Source organism: Hipposideros armiger, unplaced genomic scaffold (assembly GCF_001890085.2).
Source record: "Hipposideros armiger isolate ML-2016 unplaced genomic scaffold, ASM189008v1 scaffold_1321, whole genome shotgun sequence".
In the NCBI taxonomy this organism is placed as follows: domain Eukaryota; kingdom Metazoa; phylum Chordata; class Mammalia; order Chiroptera; family Hipposideridae; genus Hipposideros; species Hipposideros armiger.
The window spans coordinates 169,375-192,148 of record NW_017732671.1 but is presented as its reverse complement, the minus strand read 5'-3'; the positions used below and the strand labels follow the sequence as shown (position 1 = coordinate 192,148).

The window sequence follows — 22,774 nt, the reverse complement described above, 5'->3', positions numbered from 1 at the left end:
TCACTGACAGATGTAAGACTTCAAATACAGTTGAATGCCATACTACATGACATGAAAGATTTGAACTAGTTCAAAAAGACTCTATTAACTATTTTCTGAAAGCAAATATTCCATTTTATAATATCACTTTCTAGCTAATTTGTAAATTTGTAGGTGTTTATGTTTTCTATTCCCTTAAAACGAGATATGGCTAAGTTAAGATTTAGAAGGGCCAGCTGCCAAAATTAGCAATTTTAAACATAAATTTCCCTTAAAAAGATTCCAACATTTTATTTTCCATGAAAACCTAAGTTACTGCATTTGCCACACAGACTATACTAAAAGTGACAACCCTTTATTTAGATCTTCGTCTGATGTCTTGCATTGTGTATATAAAGATTTCTCTTTCCCTTATTTCAGTTATCTTAATTTCTAACTATGCATAATGAAAACTAGACACAAATCACTATTTATCTGAATATTTAAAATAATGGGTATGAAAAATCAGATCTCTTACCTGAAGTGTGATTAAAGGATACTGAAAGAGAGGAAAAAAATGAAGTCTAATATTAAAATAATGCATTTTATTTTGGGGCACATATTGCATTATAAAGATTATCTGACTTAAGTGTTGAGACTTAGCTCTCACTTTCCCAGAAGGCAAAATTTCTACAGCTAAAGATGTCAAGAAAACCCCAAATATGAAAGAGATCCAAAACCTCTTCTTGGAACTAAAAGCAGGTTTCATGCAACCTATTTTATTTTTTCTTATATGATGAAAAGTCCTTAAGAAGTATACATTAACTCACTATAAAGACAAATTTTATGTTTAAATTTGAAGTTTAACAATGAAACTATACCTACATAGTTCTCCATGTTGGAATCTATTTTCATACTTGTGAAAAGCTTCCTGAAGACATTTTATATAGCAATGGATTTGTTTAAATTTCATTGTACCATTAGAAATTATCAAACTCACCAAATCCTCGACAGGTTTGAACTTGGTATTCAATGTCACGATGCGAATTTGAACTAAAAGAAAAGAGGAAAAGGGGACAATATTTTTTCTTGTTATTTCTCTTCCAGATATGATTGCATATAAATAGACATAGAAATTAATTGTCTTGTTATAATAGAATACTGCACTCCCTTCTCCTCTAGCTCTGCTTTGACCCTTTGAGCTTTGAGTTCCATTTGGAAAGATCTCTTATTACACACTTGTAATTCCTCTATTGATGATACTCTATTCTTACCTAAGCTGACACTAGCTACTGCTACCACTGGAAACTTTTACCCTAACAACCCATGAGTTTATCTTAAAAATTGGCAGTAGAATTAGTCATAGGACAAATGTGAAGTATGGTAGGAGTTAGACATGATTTTTCTGGAAAAATATATTGATGTTAGCAAACATTGCAGTACATTAATTTTAGCAGAATTCTAGAAAACCATTGTAGCTACATTTGAACATACCCTTCATCATAGCATTTTAATAAGTACAGAGAGAGAATATAATGCAGTAGAAAAATCTCATCATATAAAATCTGTTTTAATTCTTTCCAATAATTCATACAAATATGTAATATTAGAACAAAATGTTCTGATTTAAGCTCTGTTTTACAAATGAGAAAACTAAAGATCTCAAAGATCAGAATTTACTTGGCAAAAGCCAATCATTTATTAACAGAGCCAAGACAAAAACCATATCCTACTGAACACTTGTTTGGTGTCCTTTCTGCTACATTCTCCTTACAATAATAATAAAGGAAATAGAAGGACTCTGTGTGGGTTATCAGATTTATGATTACTTCTACTGTTATGAATAATCACAATAGTGATAAGAAATATCCTTTAAGGAACCTTTACTATGTGCTAGGTACTATTTTACGTTGACTCTCTTATTTTATTCTCACAATATTTATATAAGTGAGACCATTATTTTCTCTATTCTACAAATGAAAAAAAATCGAATATAAATAGAGATTTACTCAACTGGTAAATTATGGAGCAACGGTTCAAACCAAATAATTTTGCTTCACTTTCCATGCTTGTAATCATTGCATTATGTAGACTACATAGAATTTGTCACTAGAATTTATCAAAAGTGAAAGTGGCATGCAAAATTTTAAGAAGCAAAGCATTCATTCACTAGAGTTGGAGGAAATTATTTTATAATTGACCTAGCCAATCAGTAAAAATTCTAGAAATCCATGAGCCCATAACATTAAGAATAAATTTAAGACTAAAATTTGTGTGTTTGGATTGCTCTGAATTTGAAGAATGCATTCCTAAGGTCAGTGATACAAAAGAAACATAGATAGATAGATAGATAAATAGATAGATAGATAGATAGATAGATAGGTAGATATATATGTAGATATAGATATATAAAAATCTATATCTATATCTATATCTATCTATCTATCTATCTATATAATTAGTTTTAGGTATATGAAACAATGTCAGGTACTTATCTAGAGAAATCCAAAATGCTAATTTGAAAACATATATGCACCCCTGTGTTTATTGCAGCGCTTTTCACAATAGCCAAGCCATGGAAACAACTGGAATGCTCATTGGTAGACGACTAGATTAAGAAGCTGTGGTACATTTACACAATGGAGCATTACTCGGCCATAAAGACAAATGAAATCTTACCATTTGCAATGATATGGATGGACCTAGAGAACATTATGCTAAGTGAAATAAGTCAGTAGGAGAAAGACACATACCATAAGATCTTGCTTATATGTGGTATCTAAAGAACTGAATAAATGAGCAAACTAAACAGAAATAGTCTCAGAGATATAGAGGAAAAACTGATGGTTACCAGTTGGGAGGTGGTGGGGATGAGGGAGAAGGTGGGGGGATTCTAGAAAGCACAATCGGTAACCACAATATTGCCACAAGGATATGAAAGACAGTTTAGGGAATATAATCAATAATGTTGTAGAGATTTTGTAGGGTGTCAGATTGAAACATGAATATTGACTTACCATTCTCTCCAGGTTTATAGATTGGTTTATCTGTCTGCACAAAGGTTACTGTCTCTTCTGGAGTGATTACTACAGACCTCCTCTCAAATATTTTAAGAGTATCTCCTTTAGCCAACAATGTCACATAAGCCAACTGCTCAGAGAACTTTTGAGAAACCTATTTACATTTAAGAGCAGAGAGTGGAAAAATCATTTTTAGACATTAATGGTAAACAATGTCTTAATTTGGCTTCTTAGGCTGAGAGAGCATTGTAAACTCATTATTTATTAATGAGTGATTTAGTGATCTCCTGTTATAATTTTTTTATCTAACATGAAAACTGTCTGTAATAAAGTTATTTTTATGTTTTCTTGTTTTCTATTTTTCTGTTTTTGTTGCCCTAAGTCTCAATTCTGCTTCCCTTTACCTAGATTATCTTTCCTCATATTGTAAAACAGTTCAATCAAAAAGCAGCAATTATGTGTTATTATCACCCCCTATAATAGAAAAATGGCAATATTTCACAAGTTTTTCTGCATATGTAAATTTTGGTTTTATTTCTTGCCTATCAGAAATTCTCTAGTTTTACTCCCTGGTTTCCACAAGTCATCTGAAATCAAAATTTGTTATTTCTTTAAAAATAAATTTTAAGTAATAATTGCATGTTCCTATCTGAAATTCTGAAATGTCAAATTCAGTGCCTCACCTTGAAATCTGCACAATCATAGAAGTTCTCCTCCTCCACAGACTGGTCAAAAATAGTGGTATTGAATTCATTATCCTCTAAGACAACACTCAGGGATACAGATTCATTAAGGTTTAAAAGGTGGAGACAAGCCTTTTCTGTAGAATGACTCTGCATCACAGAGGAGACCCATAGAATATATTGCCTGTGTAAAAGTCAGTAACCAACGCTTTAAATAAGTGTAGGAGAAATGCAGAACATGCATAAAAAGCAATGTTAGTTTGTTGAAATAGTCCTGCAACATACACATTTTTCATAGACAGCATTGCAATAAACTTGAGTATGCAAAGAGAGGTATCTTAAGTAAAAGATATCAATTCCCTTCACACTTGTTTAAAATTTATAAGGCAAACCAACACTCAGTCTCAGAAGTAGAAATGGTAAAATATCAAATTTTAACACAGAACATATTTAATAAGGTCGCTTTGCTAGTACTTTAATATGAATAGACAGTATAATATTCCCTTACGGTTCTGAAGCCACAGCAACAGTAAGATAAAGCCCAAAGGTACTCAGAAAAATGGTGGGTACCATTTCAACCCAGTGTCTGAACAACAAAGAGTTTAAGATAAATATTCTTTCTGTGTCTTTGTCTCTCGTTTTCTCATTAGAAGTCAGCTGCCTCAAGTCTCCACTTTCGGTCCTTCTACTCTGCTTCTCTCTGTACAGTGTTGCTTTTATAGTCACACACAATGAAGGGTCAATTACTTCTTGGATCAAGTATCATGAGAACTACCAATCACATTTTTAAACTACCTTTCCCATTACTTCTCAGGGGTGTCACTATATGACTTCCTTCTTAATTCACTGAAAGCTGCTCTGGTTTTGGAATCAGCAGCACTGGTTGGACAGGAAGAAAGAGAAAAACAAAGAAAGCAGTTGTATGACACTTAGGAGTTCATTCGTTCAATTTAGTACCTCACTCACAGGGCTGACCACAGTTCATACATAGGAATTAGCACTTGGAAGAAAACTGCCCCTCCAAAGAACTGTTATCATCCCAATTCCCAAAAGGTAAAATTTCCAGGCTTCTGATAGAAATAGCAAAGCTGATGTTACCAAAACTCAGATGCAAATAGATTTCTCAATACGAACTCGTTTTACAGATAATTGAAACTGTTATTCTTTTATAATTTCATAATATAGAATACAGATAGCGAGGTTATATTTACAATGTTCAATATCATTTTCAACTCTAACCATAATAAGAAAAAAATGAAAGAAAAGGTGATAAATACATATATGTGTGAGTGCATACACACGTACTAATCATTTTTTGGAAAAAAAAGAAAAAAAAAGGATTTATCATCATTTTGATTGAAAAACATTACTACAAGGAAAAGGAGCCGTATCAAAGAAACTGGCAACCTCTTGATAGTCTCCAGTGTGTTAATTCTCCCATTTGTCTTGTTTTCTTTAACATCCTTTCTATTTTAAACATTGATAGAGTTAATGCCTCTGGCTTGAAAAATGTTACATTGGGTGATGAAAGTTTCAGATTTTTAGAAATAGGCTTGCAACACTGCAACAGCAAATACAAAGGAGGGAACAACAAAACCAATTGTAAGAGCCAAGGAGCTGTAAAGGAAAGTAAGATACCAGCAATGATGAGGCCTAGGAAATGTGAGAACAAGGGCTCCTTGTTGAACACATTTCGTATTCCAACGCAGAACTGTGTTCATGAAAACTCTGACGCTGTTGTTCTCTCAGTAGAATGAAAACATTGCTCCTTTTCCAATTCCTGTTTAGGACTTTCGTTTTTGACTGCTTTTCCTCTAACAAGCTAATCCTCAATTGTTGACCTGTCCTACCGACTTAAGGTTTAATTTTTTTTCCCTGGTAACTTCAAATTGCAATTCTCTGTTTTTGACCAATGCCCTTCCTCAGTCTCATAGGCTTATTATTAGAACCACTCTCTACACTTCACTTTCCACACTCATAAGATAAATTAAGTCACTAGCTTCCAAAACAACAGAAGCTCACAAGCTTTTATTCACCAGCATTCAGGACAAACAACACCACATGGCAGATTGTTTATAAATCAAAGCAACCAATTCTTTATTCCGAAGGCACATAAGTCTAAAGTTATGAAACGTCTCTAAAATAGTTTTATTTTTCTAAGGGTAAGATTTTTATACTGAGTAAATGATTCTAATTAATCTTAGCTTAATCAAGCACTTTACTGTTAACAAAAATATGTTTTGCACTATTCTTTTAAAACATCTTGGGAACTAGCATGCTTATACGATACCTCTTTTCCCAAACATAATTTTATCTAATTAACATGCCCAAAAACAAATTTATGTGATTAACATGGTAATCAGGTTAATGGGCTCTTAGTCCAGAAAATTCAGATCTGAATCCAACCAGATCTACTGAGTATTCATTATTTATTAGCAACAGTGCTAGTTTCTAGAGATAACAAGATGAACAAGACACAGTTCTTGAAAAGAGTTTACCTTCTAGTAGAGAAGGGAAGAAAGAAAAGAAGAATGGGAGGAAGCAAAAAGAGAAGGAAGGAAGAAAGAAAAGGAGAGAGGAGTTATTGGAGGAAGAGGGGAAGATAAAGGAAGAGAGGAACTGCTGAAGAGGGAGGGTATTTGCTGAGTACTTAATAATTAGCAGGCAATGTGCTAGATGCTGGTATTGACAGTATCTCATTTAATCCTCAGAAAACACAATTTTAAATGTATTATTTATCCTTATTTTACAGATAAGAAAAATACAGCAGCAGAAAAAGTCATTAGTTTTACATAAGGTCACCCAGACAGTAAGTGGTTGGGAAAAATTTCTTTTAACAATCATAAATTAAGTGAGATTCAAGGGTATCTTCATATATTAAAATACAAAAAGATATGGATTAATGTACTATGTTCTAAACTTTCAGTAGATTTCTACTGAGCAAAGGGGTATATAACAGAAAATAGATGTTACATCATCATCACTTGACAGATTCAACACCATCTAGGTCATTGGTGTTCACTGCTATGGAAATACCTCTATTCACTCATTCATTCGTACGTATTTATTGATTACCTACTATCTGCTAGAATTATGGTAGATGGTTTGGATGAAGAGGTGAATATAAGTTTTGGAGTTATCATTCATCAGAAAGGCAGAGGCTAAATAACTAATTGCACTGTTATATGTTTCATTACAATCATGGCAAGTGTTACAGAGGAGAAAGAACTATAGGGCATCATGAAAATGTACTTTGGGGAGGACTTATTATTGAACCTGGTCCTGATGGTAAACAGATGAATAAAACCACTTCTTTTTGTAGAATAGATCACTGTCCACTCAACATAAATTACAATACCATGTGATGCAAAGACTATCTTATATTGAAACTATTAGCAATGCTCAATGGAATCACATTAAAAAGATAAATGGGAAAGTTGGAAAAGAATGTAATAAGGAGTTTTTAAGTTGGAAATAGTAATATGAATGTGATTTTTTTCAAGTAGAGTAGAAACTAAAGAAATTGTTACTGAAGTAACAACTTTTTGAAGAGGATTATGAGACTATAATCAAATACAGTGTGTTTTAAAAACAATAGCAGTTTCAGTTTAAGGTGAAGAAAACAAATTGTGGTATTAAATGACATTCAATAAGCCTACTGATAAAAGGATGTGGTTGGCTTATAAAAAGTGTTTTTCTTATGTTAGGAGTTTTAACGCTATTTTGAAGAGTAATGAATATAATAATGCTGTACTGCATGGAAAACAGAAAGGCGTGAGGGAAAATAGTGGGAGTAGAATCATATGTGTGTCTGCTCAAAGACTAGGTTACAGAAGTAAAGGCCTGAACAATGGCAATCAAGCAACATGTTTTTTACTCCAATTGTTAGAACTTGAGGCAGTTTTGATATGGGGATGAAGAAGAGGGAGAGGGTGAGATTAACACTGATGGCAAATGCTGTTGCAATTAGACAAGAGAGGAAAGACAAAATGAATATATAGATGAAGTGGTGATTTAACTTTGGTATATGTTAAGTGTGAGGTGACTGCAGTACAACAGAGATGTTATACCAGTAGACAGTTGAAATAATAAATATGGCACTGTGAAAAAAGCTGGAGCTGTGGATATAGATTTGGAAATCATTACACCGTATAGATGATGTTTGATATCATGGATATTGATAAAATGGTGTGTGAAAATCATTTACAAAGGAGAAAAAGAGAGTCAATGGTAAGAGAAAGATTGGTAAAGATTTGGCTGGCTACTCTGCTTCTCCAGTTGGGGGATATTCATCAGACATGGAGCAATACTGTTTTATTTTCCTCACACCACTGAGTTGAATCTGAGGAGATGTTGTTTTGACATTATATGTTTTACAAGTACTTGAAACAACAAGGAAACGTTTTCTTGTTTTTCCCAGTTGCATAATTAGTGATAGTCCATTTGAAGTGTCTTAGAAATTCAAAATTTATTTCAGAGTTCCTGAGAACGTCTTGAACTTCTAGTTCACCTTTATGAAATGTTTAAGCCAACATTACAAATAAGAGTATTGCCCAAGACCAGTAATGTATAGTCTGTTAATTATGTTTTAAAATAAACTAAACTACTCGGTTCCTGGTGTTGTAATGCATTGAAAGGGAAATCACTTTTTCCTCATTCATTTGCCTGACAAATGAAATTGCCCTTCTTGTTCTCAGATGTTTACATTCTGCATCACTGATTGATTGTTAGAGTTGCCAAGAAATTTCTAATTACACAATATTCACCTGTGGATGAGTTACAAAAATAATAATAATAATAATAATAATAATAATAATAATAATAATCCAGGAGAAGTGGATGGATAATGAATGCCAAGTGAAAACTTATGATGTGACTGGGTTTACAAAGCCACATTTTTTCAACTGGACAAACACATTGAACACTGTTAAAGACAGGTCACTTAGTGGTAGTTTTTATCTTTCCATTAGCCTAAGTGTCCCCCACCAATCTTAAATACTATCACTTCACCCTAACAGACAGAAAGATAAATGAATATATAGAGAGAAGTATCAAATGGAGTCTTACCAAATGTTACCATCAGGACAGTAGTTCAGACATCTCTAGTTCTACAATTTTTTCCTTTACTAGAGAAAATATTAAAAGTTTGTGATAAGGGGTGGATGAGGTGGGGGAAGAATGTATAATAACAATAAAAATATAATGTAGCATTCGTAATTATGTAATTCATCACTAAACCACCATCCCCCTGGAAATTTCTTTTACTCTCCTTAGAGAAACATGAGCTTAGAAAACATTTAGACTTCAACTAATATTATCCATTCAATACAGAGGTTTATTAGTTGGCTCGAAAATATTTATTGGCATGTGTTTTAGATTTTGTGAATGGGTAGAAATAAAAATATATATTGAGTTTTTGGAAATGTCATGACTTTTTTTTCTGTTTTTCATTGCAAAAATGCGTTATGACTTTTATGACAACCCAACATATAGTTTATTTTCTTCAAGAATGTGGTGATAAAATTGGTGAAATAAACACAAAATCAACTCTGGACCACGTTAAACACAATAATAGAGAAATATACATTTTAGAAAGTTTTCTATCTGGAGGAGGGTAGGATCAAAAAGGATTGCACTAAAGAGGTGTCACTTGAGAATCTTCAGGTTTTTAGTTTTATTATTATCTAAAACTCGGAAGCCATAATCAGATGTTGTACTCCATGCCCAGGACTATTGTTATACTCTAACTTGAACAGACTGGATGGTACAGCAATAAATAAAATTTGGGAGAGGTTATGAAACTGTGGGGCCAATTTTTTTTTTTAATTTGGAACTTGGACATTAGGTATGAGTGATGAAGTATTATTTGATTATGGGGCAAAGGTGTAATGGCTGCCATAATGAGAAGGCATCTTAAGGCCGAAGAGTGATGCAGGCAACTCCATAGAATATGAAAAAATTTATAATAGGATAATTCACTTACAGGGATGTAGGGTTGGAACAGACAGATGACCCAGCAATATGTGCAGATTATTCTCCACTAACAGACTCCTGTAACTTTTTAAAACTAATACAATTCATGACTAATGATTGACAAGAGAGAGACAAAGACATTCCAGGGGCCAAACCTCCTGGTCATCTTGTGATGGATGATTGTTTATAATGGATACTATCACCTGTTTGATATTTATCTCAGTTGTCATACCATCCTGGCCATTACTAACAAAAAATATTTATGGCTACATTTTAAGGAACACAGATAATCATCAACTAGAAGGCTTTGGTCTACTTGCTAAGGATGTGAGGTTGGTTAAAGGTCACAGCATGAAAACTTACAGACATCTGGGACACAGAGATAGAGATGGTTTTTGTTCACAGCCACATCTATAAAGATGTGATTTTCTCTTTCCTCCCCAGAATGAAAGGGGATAATAGTTAGCTAATCTGGATTTCTGGATTCCTCTGAACCAGAGGAACTCAACCCCTCCTTCCATCATCGACTCCGAGATTGATTAAACAAACTAAGATGGCACTTCTTTGAAGAACAAGGGAGGTACTGGAGGTTGTATCCTTATTTTTTTATGCATCTTTTGCTTTGCTTGCTAAATGAAAAGATAGTAACATAAAAGCAAAATGACCTTAGCTGAGTGGGTCTGACCTACTTCACTGTACCCATCTGGACTATCTTCAGACTTCCTTGAGTAACTCTTGTAGTCTGGACACCTAGCTCACTGTGATTACCATTTTGATATTTAAAATAATATTTTTCTATACGACTCTTGCCATAGTATTTCATATAAGTTTACACATCAGTCTTTCTGCCACTTTCTAATATCACAGTGATACAGTGATGACACATTTAATGGAAATATGGTGTGTTGCTATGGCCTGAGTTACATTTTCAAAATACGTTTTCACAGCCTATTTTGCTTGAGGCCAGTCCAAATTTCCTTCTACCTCTGTGCCTCTGATGGTAAATATCAATCATCTTAATCTGAATTGCTGTTAAGACACTCATGGAACAAGATAAGACATAATTCAACAATTTGGTTCAATTGCTATTCTATAATAAATCCATTCATAGGTGATCTTGAACTTTCAGGGATCCCTCAAGGCATGATTACCAAATTGCTAACTGTGTATAACACATGGGAGTTCATCATATTCCTCTTGTCTTTGGACTCCTGTTAATGCCTATAACCTAAGTATTGCTTGAAAGGGCCTCTAGGTAATTAACTGGGTAAAGATATAAAAAGCAAGATAATTTGTTTTTAAAAATTGTCATTCATTTAATGAATTACTACTGGACACCTATAATCAGCCAAACCTTTAACAAGGCACTAGGAATTCAACAAATAATTAACAAGTTGTAAGTGATTCCCAGCCTAAGAGATTTTGCAACCTTATAGGAGAGACATTTTCAAAACCAGCTAAATATAGTGTGATAAGTGCCTTAATAGGAAGAGGGTAAGGTAGAAGAGGAGCACATAAGAGAGGTGACTCCCTCAGACCTGAGCAGCAGGGATAGCTACCTCCTTGAACGGGTGATAGCTCATGTGAAAGACAAAAAAGTGTTTGTAATGGAAATACATGTCTCTTGTTGGAGTGAGCAGTAGGTCCCAAATGAAGGTAAAAAAATGTCCCACAGCTTTGAAGTAAGAAAGAATCTGTTCCGTACAAAGATTCAGAGTGGTCAAAGCAGGTAGAATGCAGAACGAGAGAACAAGAGGTAGGGAAGCTTGAGGCAGCAAGCAAATTGAGGTGCCAAATCATGGGGCCATTGTGTTTTTATTTTGTCAAAATGGCAACTGTGGTCCATTAAAGTGTTTTAGATGTGGGAGTGACAGAAATACTTCTTTGACTGGGAATTGGATTCAAGAAAGTTCCAAGACTGGTATTAGTCTAATTAGCTAATTAAAATATTAAGAAAGTTCAGGATATACTTGATTATTTACATTTATCAATCTATCCAGCATCTCCTCAGCATGTAAGATTCCCATTTTTTTTCCTTGCTGAGAGAATGTTTGGTAAGTTATTTCAGATAACTTATTAAGTTCAGTAATAGATTTATACAAGGGAACAATGTTTATCAGAAAAAGAAAATTAGAAGGAAAAGTAAGGAAAGCAACATTTATTAAGCCTTTATTACATGCCAGACACTGTGCCCAGTACTTTTATGTGTACTTTGCCTACAAATTTAGCTTGGGAAAGGGAGGTAATGAGGAATGCATTGGATTAAATGGTAACCAACTTTGACCCACATGTTTTCAAATATGGGTCAAAGTCCCTAACTGGAGTCATAAAATCCCTGGAAACACAGCACTGATGTTCTTTCTGAGAAGTGTTGCCCTAAACTGCTACTGAACTGCTTACCTTGTCAATACAGGAATTTCTTTATTCCTTTGATCCTTTAAATCATGGTTTCTCAATCTCGGTATTACTGACATTTTGGGCTGGATAATTCTTTGTTGTGGGGACTGTCCTGTGCATTGTAGGATGGTTAGCAGAATCCCTAACCTCTACTCTCTAGACACTAGTAGCACCGTCCTTCTCCAGTTATGACTACCAAAAGTGTCTCCAGACATTGCCGAATGTCCCTTGGGGGTGCAAAATTATCCCCAGGTGAGAACCACTAGAGCAATGCTTCTCAAACGATGATATGAGAATACCTGAGAATAAAATATTAGTGTTGTTGACAAAGTTTGTGTCAGTCCTTGGGGAAATAAAGAAACCTGAAAACAAATTAGGTTCATTCTAAATTTAGAGTCCTCCTACATATTTAGTATCAAATGTCCTTTCTTTTATAGAGTAATGGTAAAAATAAATGGTTGTACTTTTCAGTTTCTTACTTGGAAAAATAAAAAATCAGCTGTCTTTTGCCAATTTTCTAATTTTTATTTTATGTTATTTTATTGATCTGTGAAATCCAAAATATCAAGTAACCTCTGCTGTAGAGAAAATTTAATGGCTGCCTCATCAAAAGAGAATATTCTTATGGTATCTGGAAAGAAACTATCTGGGCTAATTCTGACTAAATAAAAAATAGCAGGGCTGGCCGAGTGGCGCGATGGTTAAGAACTGGCTTGGGACGCCAGAGGGCCCCAGTTCGGATCCCACATATGAGGTCCAGTGACACTGCCCTCCACAGCTAAGATGCTGAACAACAGCTCAACCTGGAGCTGGGCTGCCCTGAGTCACTGGCGACGGCGTAGGCTGCAGCCCCTGTGGCAGTGTGTTGCCATAGGCTACTGTGTGTAGCCAGCAGCCAGTGTGAGCGGCCAGCAGCCAGCATGAGCGGCCAGCAGCAGCAGTGAGCGGCTGTCCAGAAGCCGGTGACTGATCTGCCTCGCCCAGGAGGAGCGCAATGATGGTGCCAACTTGGGCCAGTGAAGCAACATCCTCCACAACTAGATTGAAGAACAAAACGACAGCAACTTGTCTGTTCCCCTTCCCCCAATTCCCCAGCACTGTTCCCACCCCCCAATTCCCCAATAAAAAATCTTAAAAAAAAAATAGCAAAGTTTGCCTTAGAATTCCATACATTCCACTCTAAAATGTATATTTCTCTATTATTGTGTTTAACGTGGTCCAGAGTTGATTTTGCGTTTATTTCACCAATTTTATCACCACATTCTTGAAGAAAATAAACTATATATTGGGTTGTCGTAAAAGTCATAATGCATTTTTGCAATGAAAAACAGAAAAAAAAGTCATGACATTTCCAAAAACTCAATATATATTTTTATTTCTACCCATTCACAAAATCAGAGAACCTTCTTCTGTCACTTGTAAATTCATTCTGATAATGTTGATGAAAGTGCTAAATATACTGGGGTATGTGCATTTTAATATAAACTAAGTGAATACTAAAGAAATACTTCAAGGCCAAAAGAAAAGTCTCTCTAATGGTAGGTAGAATTTCAGGCACAGGTAATTGTGGAGGTATTAGGGGTAGGGAATCTAGCTTAAATTATATTAATTTAACTAATAAGATTAGTCCTATAAAGTTATATAATTTCCACAGTAATTTTAAAAATCAGTACACCTGTATAATGAGGAAGGAAAGTGAATAAAGTTAATGTTTTTCATAGTACTTAAAACTAATTTTTTTGCAAGTTACTGGTGGTCTTTAAACAGTTTTCAATATAGATTTGAAACAAAATTCATGGTCATGATACTCTTTTTAAGATGCTAACATGTTCCAAGGAATTATAGAACATGAGGTAACATGATTTGTCTGTGTGAAGCAAGGACAGTGATTGGATTTCCAACTCCTGTGAGTGAATCTATCCCCCAAGGTCTATGCTATTCCAGGATTTTTGACAAAACACTGAAATATTGTTTCTGGCTAGCCTGTAGAGTCACTTGTTTCTGTATTCCCAAGTCTTCTGCTTGGTTCCTTACCCTTCCCTTCCCATTTCTTGCATGAACAAATGTGTGCTTATCCCCTACGTTGCCAACTTGAAAAGCTGTTATACATATGTTCATGAGGGAATATCTGATTCAGAGAGAGCAGACATTGTGGTAAGGCCTCTCCTGAAATCCCTTCACAGCCTTGGAGTGATTTCAAAGTCTAGCCTGAATAGTCTTTGAAGTTACAGGGATTACATGGGCAAGTGTAAAAGAATGCTGTCTTTGTGAAGAAGGAATGTATGTCCTAATAATTTAAGTGAAGTCCTGAATGTGGCCATCAGAAGCTCAGGTACCTTTCTTCAGAACACTGAAGAATTACTTGCTACCCTTTCATATCCTTCAAGTCAGGGCTGTCACCAGTTTATGTGGCATCTTTGTGTGAAGAGAAAGGAACCTGTCTTACCGGGTGGATGCAGACAGGCATATTTCTTGTTCAGCCAGCTTACGTTGGGTTTCTGGCCCTCAGGTCAAATTACTTTATTCATTTTTATTTAACAATAAATTCTTTGAATATTCTATAACTGGTATTATAATTGTGCTATTGAAATTAATTTTAATTTTCATATATTTTGTAATTAAAATTTTGATTAACTCTTTGATATTTGGTGTTTCTAATTAAGTGTTTTCCTAATGGGTTTTCTAAATCCAAGTGAGTGGCTTTTCTTGACTAAGTTTTTTATGTTAAGCTCCATTTATGTGTGCTGTAATATATGATTTTTTTTTTAATTGGGGAATTTGGGAGGGGGACCAGCCAAGTTGTTGCTCTTCAATCTTAGTTGTGGAGGGCACCAGTCGCCATCTGGCTTCCTGTCGGCAGTTCGTGGCCTCTAAGCTCAAGGCGCTGTGTTCAATCTTAGTTGCAGGTGGGCATAGCCACCATCCCACGTGGGAGTCCAACCGGCAGCTTTGTTGTTAACAGCACATGCTCTCTATCTATCCACTGGGCCATCTGGGTGGCAGCTCAGCTCAAGGTGCCGAGTTCAGTCTTAGCTGTGGGCGGGTATAGCCCACCATCGAACAGGCAACCTTGTTGTTATACCAGCTGAGCCATCCTGCCACCTGTTGGCAGCTCAGTGGCAGCTCAGCTCAGGTGCAGCATCACTGGCCCATGTGGGAATCGAACCAGTGGCCTTGTTGCTCAGAGCTCACACTCTTAAGCCAACTCTTAACCAACTGAGCCACTCGTCCAGCCCATGATTTTTTTTTTTTAATAATCTGAGCCTTCCTGCCACCTATTTGCAGCTCAGCGGCTGCTCAGCTCAGGCAGGGACTCGAACCGCTGTTGCTCAGAGCTCAAACTCTTGAGCGAGTTCTTAACCAACTGATCCACTCGGCCGGCCCCAGCCCATGATTTTTTTAAAAGTATATTTCCATGAGAATTGTGAAAGAAGTGTTTTTTTCTTTCTGTGGTACAAATTTCAAGGTAAATATTGGTGTATTAATAATTTAATCTGTATTTCATGGATCAACATTGGAAACTACTATCCAGAGCCCCTTGAAGCTAGAATAATGCTTAGTATTATTTAGTTTGTACTAAATGACATCATTCTGGGTGGTGTAAAATCTTTCTATTCAAATTGTGGTTCCCTAGACCAGCAGGATTAGCTGCTTGTTAGAAATTCGCCATCTCAGACCCCATCTCATATCTATTGAATCAGACATGCATTTTACAAAAATTCTCAGGTGATTTGTGTGCACATAAAAAAAAAAGACTAGACTGTTAATTAAGCCATTTGGTTTATCCTCCCAGTTTACCACTGCTTACCAAAACTACTTCAAATTTCTAGACTTTGTTCCCTTTATAAAACAAGAATTTAGAATAAGATAATCTTTAAATTCACTGTAAGTTCTGAAATTTGTTGTAAAATGTGTAACAATTTTACATATATATTTCAAGAAGGCAAAATATCCTTTGTTCTTTAAATTTTAAGAAGTAATTTAAGAAATAGTTTGATCTTGTTTGAAAATAATAAGTTTGAAATAATTTGAAGTTATTTCCATATGAAATGCTTCACCAAACACTTAATGCAATTCAAATATTTTGTTATTTAACCTCTCCTCTCCTTACCTAATACGTATGCTTATATTCTTTTCTTTCTTCAGACCTGTATGTTTTAAATTATTCATAGAGTTCTTGTCTTTTTTTTTTTTTTCTTAAGAAATTTTATTGGGGAACAGTGTGTTTTTCCAGGACCCATCAGTTCCAAGTCAAGTAGTTGATTCAATCTAGTTGTGGAGGGCACAGCTCACTGGCCCATGTGGGAATTGAACCAGAAACCTTGCTGTTCAGAGCACATGCTCTAACCAACTGAGCCACCTGGCCGCCACAGAGTTCTTGTCTTTTAATGATATGAGACATTTCCATATATTATGTCTGGACAATGTCCAAACAAAAAAGGCATTAGGTGCACTGCATGAGAAAAACTCCAAGCTCTGGATCTACTTCAATTGGTTAGAACATTTCAAATTATTATTAATATTTTATCTCCAATGTTTGTGATATATATAATCTTTAGAAAAGAAATTGATATATTGATATTTCTATTGGAATACATTTTTCAACAAGTATGTGCTATGCTCTGTCTTCTCTAAGGACAAATACTAATTGTTCACAGAGCTTTACAGGGATGATCACATTGTTTGAAACATAATGTCTGTAAACACACAATAAATGTGTGTTAATTAAAATATTAAATAAATGGAAATTTTTATTAATTTAAAACTATTCCTAGGGATGGTAGATCACCTCAGCCATGGGGACTTAGCCATGCCCTTCTGTACTCTATTTTTCCTATCCTTTCCCACTATACTAAGCCTTGGAATTATGAAGAACTATGTTCATGTGTTCCGAGACACTCCTTAGATAAAATGTTAACAACTTACATTAAAACCAGCCTCCTTCATTACAGGCCTAGAAACTAGAAGTGCCAGAATTTCTTCTCTTCCTTTCATGAGGGGAAGAGGAATCCTGAAAAGTGATAGTATGATGTACCTGCTTCAAGACCTTTTCACTTGCTGTTTTCTCTCCACAGAATGCTCCAATCCCATAAATCTTTAAGACTCACACCTTCATCAGCTTCAAGTCTTTTTCAATTGTCATCTATTCAATTCAACACAGAGGACCTGTCCCCCACCCCACAGGTCATCTGCCGGGTATACAAGGAGGTGACAATGTTGACCACTGACTCACCCATTGTCATTAAGGTCTTTCCCAAGGAGGGGGACCTTAATGAGGTTCCCAATGAGGGGGATCTCACTGACCTGCAGGTCACCACTGAGGGCCCTAAGAGGACCCGATATGCCAGAGGGCCAGTTGGGCATGAAACTCCTGCTGGGGAGGGACTTTCCTGTCTCCCCGCCCAAGAGCTACTTCCTGACCAAGATCTTCCATCTGAATACGGGTGCCAATGGTGAGATCTGTGTCAACATGCTGTAGTGGGACTGGACAGCTGAGCTGAGCATCTGGAAGTGCCTGCTGATTCAGCCTAACCCCCAGTCTGCTCTCAAAAAGGAGGAAAGTCACCTGCTCTTGGAGAACTGCTGGGAGTCTTCCACCTGGGTCTGCCTGAACAGAGACATCCATGGGGGCCAGTGTGTCTGTGGTCTCCTCCACTCACCCTGGGGGCTCTGGTCTGCCAGGAGGAGCTGAGGGCACCATGGCCAAGAAGCACATGGCCAGCGTGGTAAGAAGCTGGGGGCCAAGAAAATGACAGACAAGAGCGCTGGAGGGATTGTAAAACTTGGAAGGTTTTAAAAGAAGAGAGCATTGGGGATACATTATCAAAAGGAAAGGTTATTTTTAGACCAGGGCATCTTCCTTTGGGTGGAAAGGACCCCAAGGCAAATCCTTTATCATGCAGATTGCTTCTTCTTCCAATGGGGAATAGAGGAGGTCTACATGACAGATTACCTCATTATTGTTGACCAGAAAATCCCAGACTTGGTTAAGATTATTTTTCTGCAAGAGATTGAAACTGCAATTAATTCAGGATTAAGTCTAGGTTTGGTATCAGGGACTTTCAGCACAAGTGCAGTTTGGGCCTGTGGTTTCTTTTTAACTGTTCCTTCATTTACAAACTGATTAATATTGAGCATGTTGAAACCTCTTGGAAACTAATTTTCTCATCTGCAAAATGAGGAAAACAGTACCAATCTTACAGAGGAGTTTTTATGAGGATGAAATGTGTTATTAGCGATGAAGTGCTTAGAACAATCCTTGGCACTTAGTAAAAACTCAGTGTTAGGACATATAAAGTGAAGTAAGAGATTGGACACAAGCAAAGTAAAACTCTTTGACCTGGCCTCATATTTACTTTTGTAAAACGTGGCCATTGTATAGTACATAATCTCTATGATTCCTTCTATGTTTATACATCTTATCTCTGTGGTTAGATTGATATTCCAAGCCAGGGACAGAATCAATTGTCTAGGAAGGAAGTAATCATTTGCCTGGTTCCAGGGCCATGATTTTCATTGTTGCAGGAAGGAGGAAGGAGAATCAGTTGCTTGCTATGCTCTGCCCAACTGGTCTGGAATTGTGCAAATTAATACAACAATATTTGATTAATTTAGTCCAACATAAATGGAGAAATTTCTTCCTGATTAACTCCATCCACCAGGATTAAAAAAAAAAAACCCCAAATGTAACTGTGCTCTTATAAAACCAGGCATTTTCCTTTATAAACTAAAGATTGTATAAATAAGAAAGCACTTATTCAGGATTAGAAAATATTTTACAGTCAGTAATCACTAAGGTCTTTGTTGAAAGCCTTTTAAAGATCTGAATAGTGTATATTTCCTTTTGCCCATTGACCTGTGGTATTTTTAAAGTATTATAGAGAAGTAAACAGAGGAGTTACCAATCTATTATATCATATCAAACAAAGAGGAAAAAATGGAATATTTTTTATTGTAAAATCTTTATTATTCTAGATAGTTATGACCAAGAATAATGTGCTTTTTTTTAAAACCATGGCTTATTCTTAAAGAAATAACACAACAGTAAAAATTAATGCCTTGTAGAGCAAAACTTTTGGTGGCTCAGCTAGGCAGGTCACTCAGCACTACCTGTGAGTCCCTTTACTTTTTCAAAGTTTTATCTTCTTTCATCAATAAAATTGAGAACATCACATGTGATTTAACTTCACATCTCTCACACACTTTCAAGTATATTTCAATTCATTTTCCCTCAGCTTCTTTCTTTTTATATCAGGAGATTAAGTGTCCCTCCTGCATTTAAGGTCAGTTCTTCCTCCACCTTAATTTTAGATCTGATTCTGTCCATGTCTTTGAAATTTCACTTTTTAAAAAATTGGTCTATGGCTGAAACAAGCTAATATTTTTAATCAACTAGTTTTTTCCCCTCATCATATCTATAAGAATATAGTCTTAAAATGCCTTTGCAACATGCAATTAAGCAAAAAATGTTAACTAATAGTGGATGAAAATACTTCCTGTTTCAATATTTAAGTTAAATCACATTCACTTTCCTCTATATTACAATACCTAGGACTATTGATTTTTTCCTATGTGATGAATATTATCAAAATTAAACCTGAGGCTGGTGGGGCTGAGCAGGAGGGACTGACCTTGCTTGGAGCCACTGTAACTGATGAAGGTCAAAATTCTAAATAAGCAAAAGGTGTCCTTTTGAAGTAGTGGAGAACTGGCACTCTGTGCTTTATATGAATTTTATTGAATTTTAAAATTACGCAAATTTTCTTTAGAACTTGTTTTCATCTTTAAAGCCCTAATTTATAATAACAAAGTCTGAATCCAACAAAATTCTGTAATATAGGCTAAAGGGTTTTAAAAAAAGTTTGTCCCACTTCAGATCTAATGGACTTCTTTCAATTTCTCAAATAGTAAGGTCTTTCTTACGACAAGCTTTTACCATGCTATGCTCTATAACTAAGATGCTTTTATTCCTCATTCTCTAGAAAATCGCTACACTTGACTTAAGGTGTAATAGAATATATTGTTAAAACTAAATCTGGGGCCAGCCGAGTGGCACATTGGTTAAGAGCTGGCGTGGGATGCCAGAGGGCCCCGGTTCGGATCCCACATATGAGGGCCAGTGACACTGCCCTCTACAGCTAAGATGCTGAACAACAGTTCAACCTGGAGCAGGGCTGCCGTGAGTTGCCGCGACCGCATAGGCTGCAGCCCTTGCTGCAGTGGGTTGCCATGGGCTACCGTGTATAGTCAGCAGCCAGCATGAGCGGCCATCCAGAAGCTGGTGACTGATCTGCCTTGCCCGGGAAGAGTACAATGATGGTGCCAACTTGGGCCAGTGAAGCAACGTCCTCCACAACTAGACTGAAGAACAAAAGGACAGCAACTTGTCTGTTCCCCTTCCCCCAATTCCCCAGTGCTGTTCCCATCCCCCAATTCCCCCAAAAAAATCTTTAAAAAAAAACCCTAAATCTGCAAAAATAGCAGAATACCTCTAACTTATCTCTACTTTTTGTTTTTATTACCCATGGCACCACCTGTGATTTCTCCTTTATATTGCACTGAATTTGAGATTGATGGTTCAATATTTGTCTTTCCTATTTAAATGTGACCTTAATGAGGGCAGACACTAAAAAACTGTGTTTTCTATTTTACTGTACTTTCAATGCCTAGAACTGGATAACATGGTAGTTGCTCAATAAATATTTTTCAATAAATGAATTTTGTTATGGTAGAACTGGCCAACAATCATTCATTCAAATAATAATTGTAAATCACATTAATTTTTTTTTTAAGATTTTTTTTTATTGGGGAATTGGGGGGATGGGAACAGCGCTGGGGAATTGGGGAAGGGGAACAGACAAGTTGCTGTCGTTTTGTTCTTCAGTGTCACTGGCCCTCATGTGGGATCCGAACCGGGGCCCTCTGGCGTCCCAAGCCAGTTCTTAACCATCGCGCCACTCGGCCGGCCCTCACATTAATTTTTAAAAATAATTTTGGTCTCCTTGATGAGAATAGGCTTTAGAGGACCAAGCATGGAAGCAGGGAGACCACTAAGGATTCTATGGGAGAAATACACTGAGAGGTGATGGTAGCTTTGAACGGGGGTGGGAGTTAGAGAGATGGAGTGGGAAGGAGATATTTGGACTATGTTATGAAAGTGAAATAACCTGGTCTTGCTGTGAAGAATGAAAGTGAGGAATGAAGAATAAATTATTTTTGTTAGTGTTACTGGATGAATACTTAAAACCAATTTTTGAGATTGGGTGTGAATGAACAGGCAATTAAGAGTTCTCCTTTATACATGTTGTGTATAACATATAAACACTTTTTTTCCGATATCATGTAGCAATGTTAAATAGGCAATTGGATAAATTGGAGTACAGGGGAGGAATGGGGGCTAAAGATATAAATTTGTAAAATTTGTGTCTTCACTGGTGTATATTATAGTTGATATTCATATCAAATATTGGCCAAGTGGGGCCAAATTGTTTTAGGTCATTAAACCAATAGCTACAGTTATATTTATCTTAAGGCTACATAAAATGAGTTGTGGTTTGTTTTTTTCTTTTTTAGCTGAGCCATCCTGCCACCTGTTGGCAGCTCAGCGGCTGCTCAGCTCAGGTCGGGCATCGAACTGCTGTTGCTCAGAGCTCAAACTCTTGAGGGAGCTCTTAACCAACTGAGCCACTCGGGTGGCCCAAAATGAGTTTTTACATACTTCCACAGTAAGCAAATTCTTCGGAAGTTTCTCTTAAAGATTTTTGATATGTGATCATGTGGGACTTAAAAAAAATTTAAACTCATTATTTTTTCTTGAGTTTTAATATATTTTGATAATATATCTAGATTTAAAATATAAATACATGATTTTAGGGTCATATTTTCTTTTATTAAGAAAAAAAGCATTTTTTGGCAAAAAACTATTAGGGTTTAAGAACACTGATATCTGTAAATATCAGAGGGCTACAGACTATGTTTTGACCATAAGAATTTGTACCTCCCTTATTTTTTTCAAATTCCACTAAAGTAAAAAATACTGTAGGGTCAGATATGTACCAGGACTGACCAAAATGCTTGAAACACAAAGATGAGTATAGTATGATCCCAGCTTGAAAATATGAGCCATTGTGTTCTTTGCCATCAGAGTTATATAACTTCCTTATATTATTGTTGAAATTCCAATTTTATAGCTGAAGTACAAATCTCTAAGCACAGAGTTGGCTTAATAAATATTGTTTTAATCAAATTGAATTACATACAAAATAAAATTCACCAAAATTTTCCTTGCATGCATATTCCCCAGCCCAAGCCAACAAACTATAAACCCCTGGATGAATTACACCTAGACGCGATCAATCATTTCCTTAATATTTACATGAATAACATGAGGCATTTGGGCCAAAAGTTCATTCTGCTGGGTCTATTTTTTGATGTGCCTACAAAACTGTCAATCCACACTATAGTTTTACTATTATGTTACAGAAGTAACCTGAAAAAGAAAATAATCTTGTGAGATTATGTTTGGAATGAGTAGTTTAATATAAATTTTGCCAAAATGATATATTGGGCTGTCAGAAAAGTCATGATGTAGTTTTGCAATGAAAAGCATAGAAAAAATATGTCATGATTTTTCCAACAACCTAATAGTAAATTCAGGCAAATTAACATACAGAAGTTATCATAATTAGTTAGCTTAGCAACTATTTTAGGATTAATTTACCCTGAAAGATCCACAATGAGTTA

General features: G+C 35.8%; 1 protein-coding gene and 1 pseudogene across 1 annotated transcript in view; one reads left to right on the top strand and one right to left on the bottom strand.

Annotated features, from left to right (window-relative positions):
* LOC109377199 (ovostatin homolog 2-like) overlaps positions 1 to 4,335 on the bottom strand; it is a 42,731-nt gene extending 38,396 nt beyond the window's left edge. Inside the window, exons 1-5 of the mRNA XM_019633468.1 lie at positions 4,170 to 4,335; positions 3,662 to 3,845; positions 2,976 to 3,132; positions 959 to 1,011; positions 497 to 517 (exon numbers count right to left, since the gene is read on the bottom strand). Of these exons, the coding sequence (XP_019489013.1) occupies positions 497 to 517; positions 959 to 1,011; positions 2,976 to 3,132; positions 3,662 to 3,845; positions 4,170 to 4,234 (480 nt within the window). The 5' untranslated portion in view covers positions 4,235 to 4,335. The remainder of the gene's footprint in view (positions 1 to 496; positions 518 to 958; positions 1,012 to 2,975; positions 3,133 to 3,661; positions 3,846 to 4,169) is intronic.
* Positions 4,336 to 17,245: 12,910 nt separating this feature from the next.
* On the top strand, positions 17,246 to 17,828 carry LOC109377200 (ubiquitin-conjugating enzyme E2 S pseudogene; annotated as a pseudogene).
* The last annotated feature ends 4,946 nt before the right edge of the window (positions 17,829 to 22,774 follow it).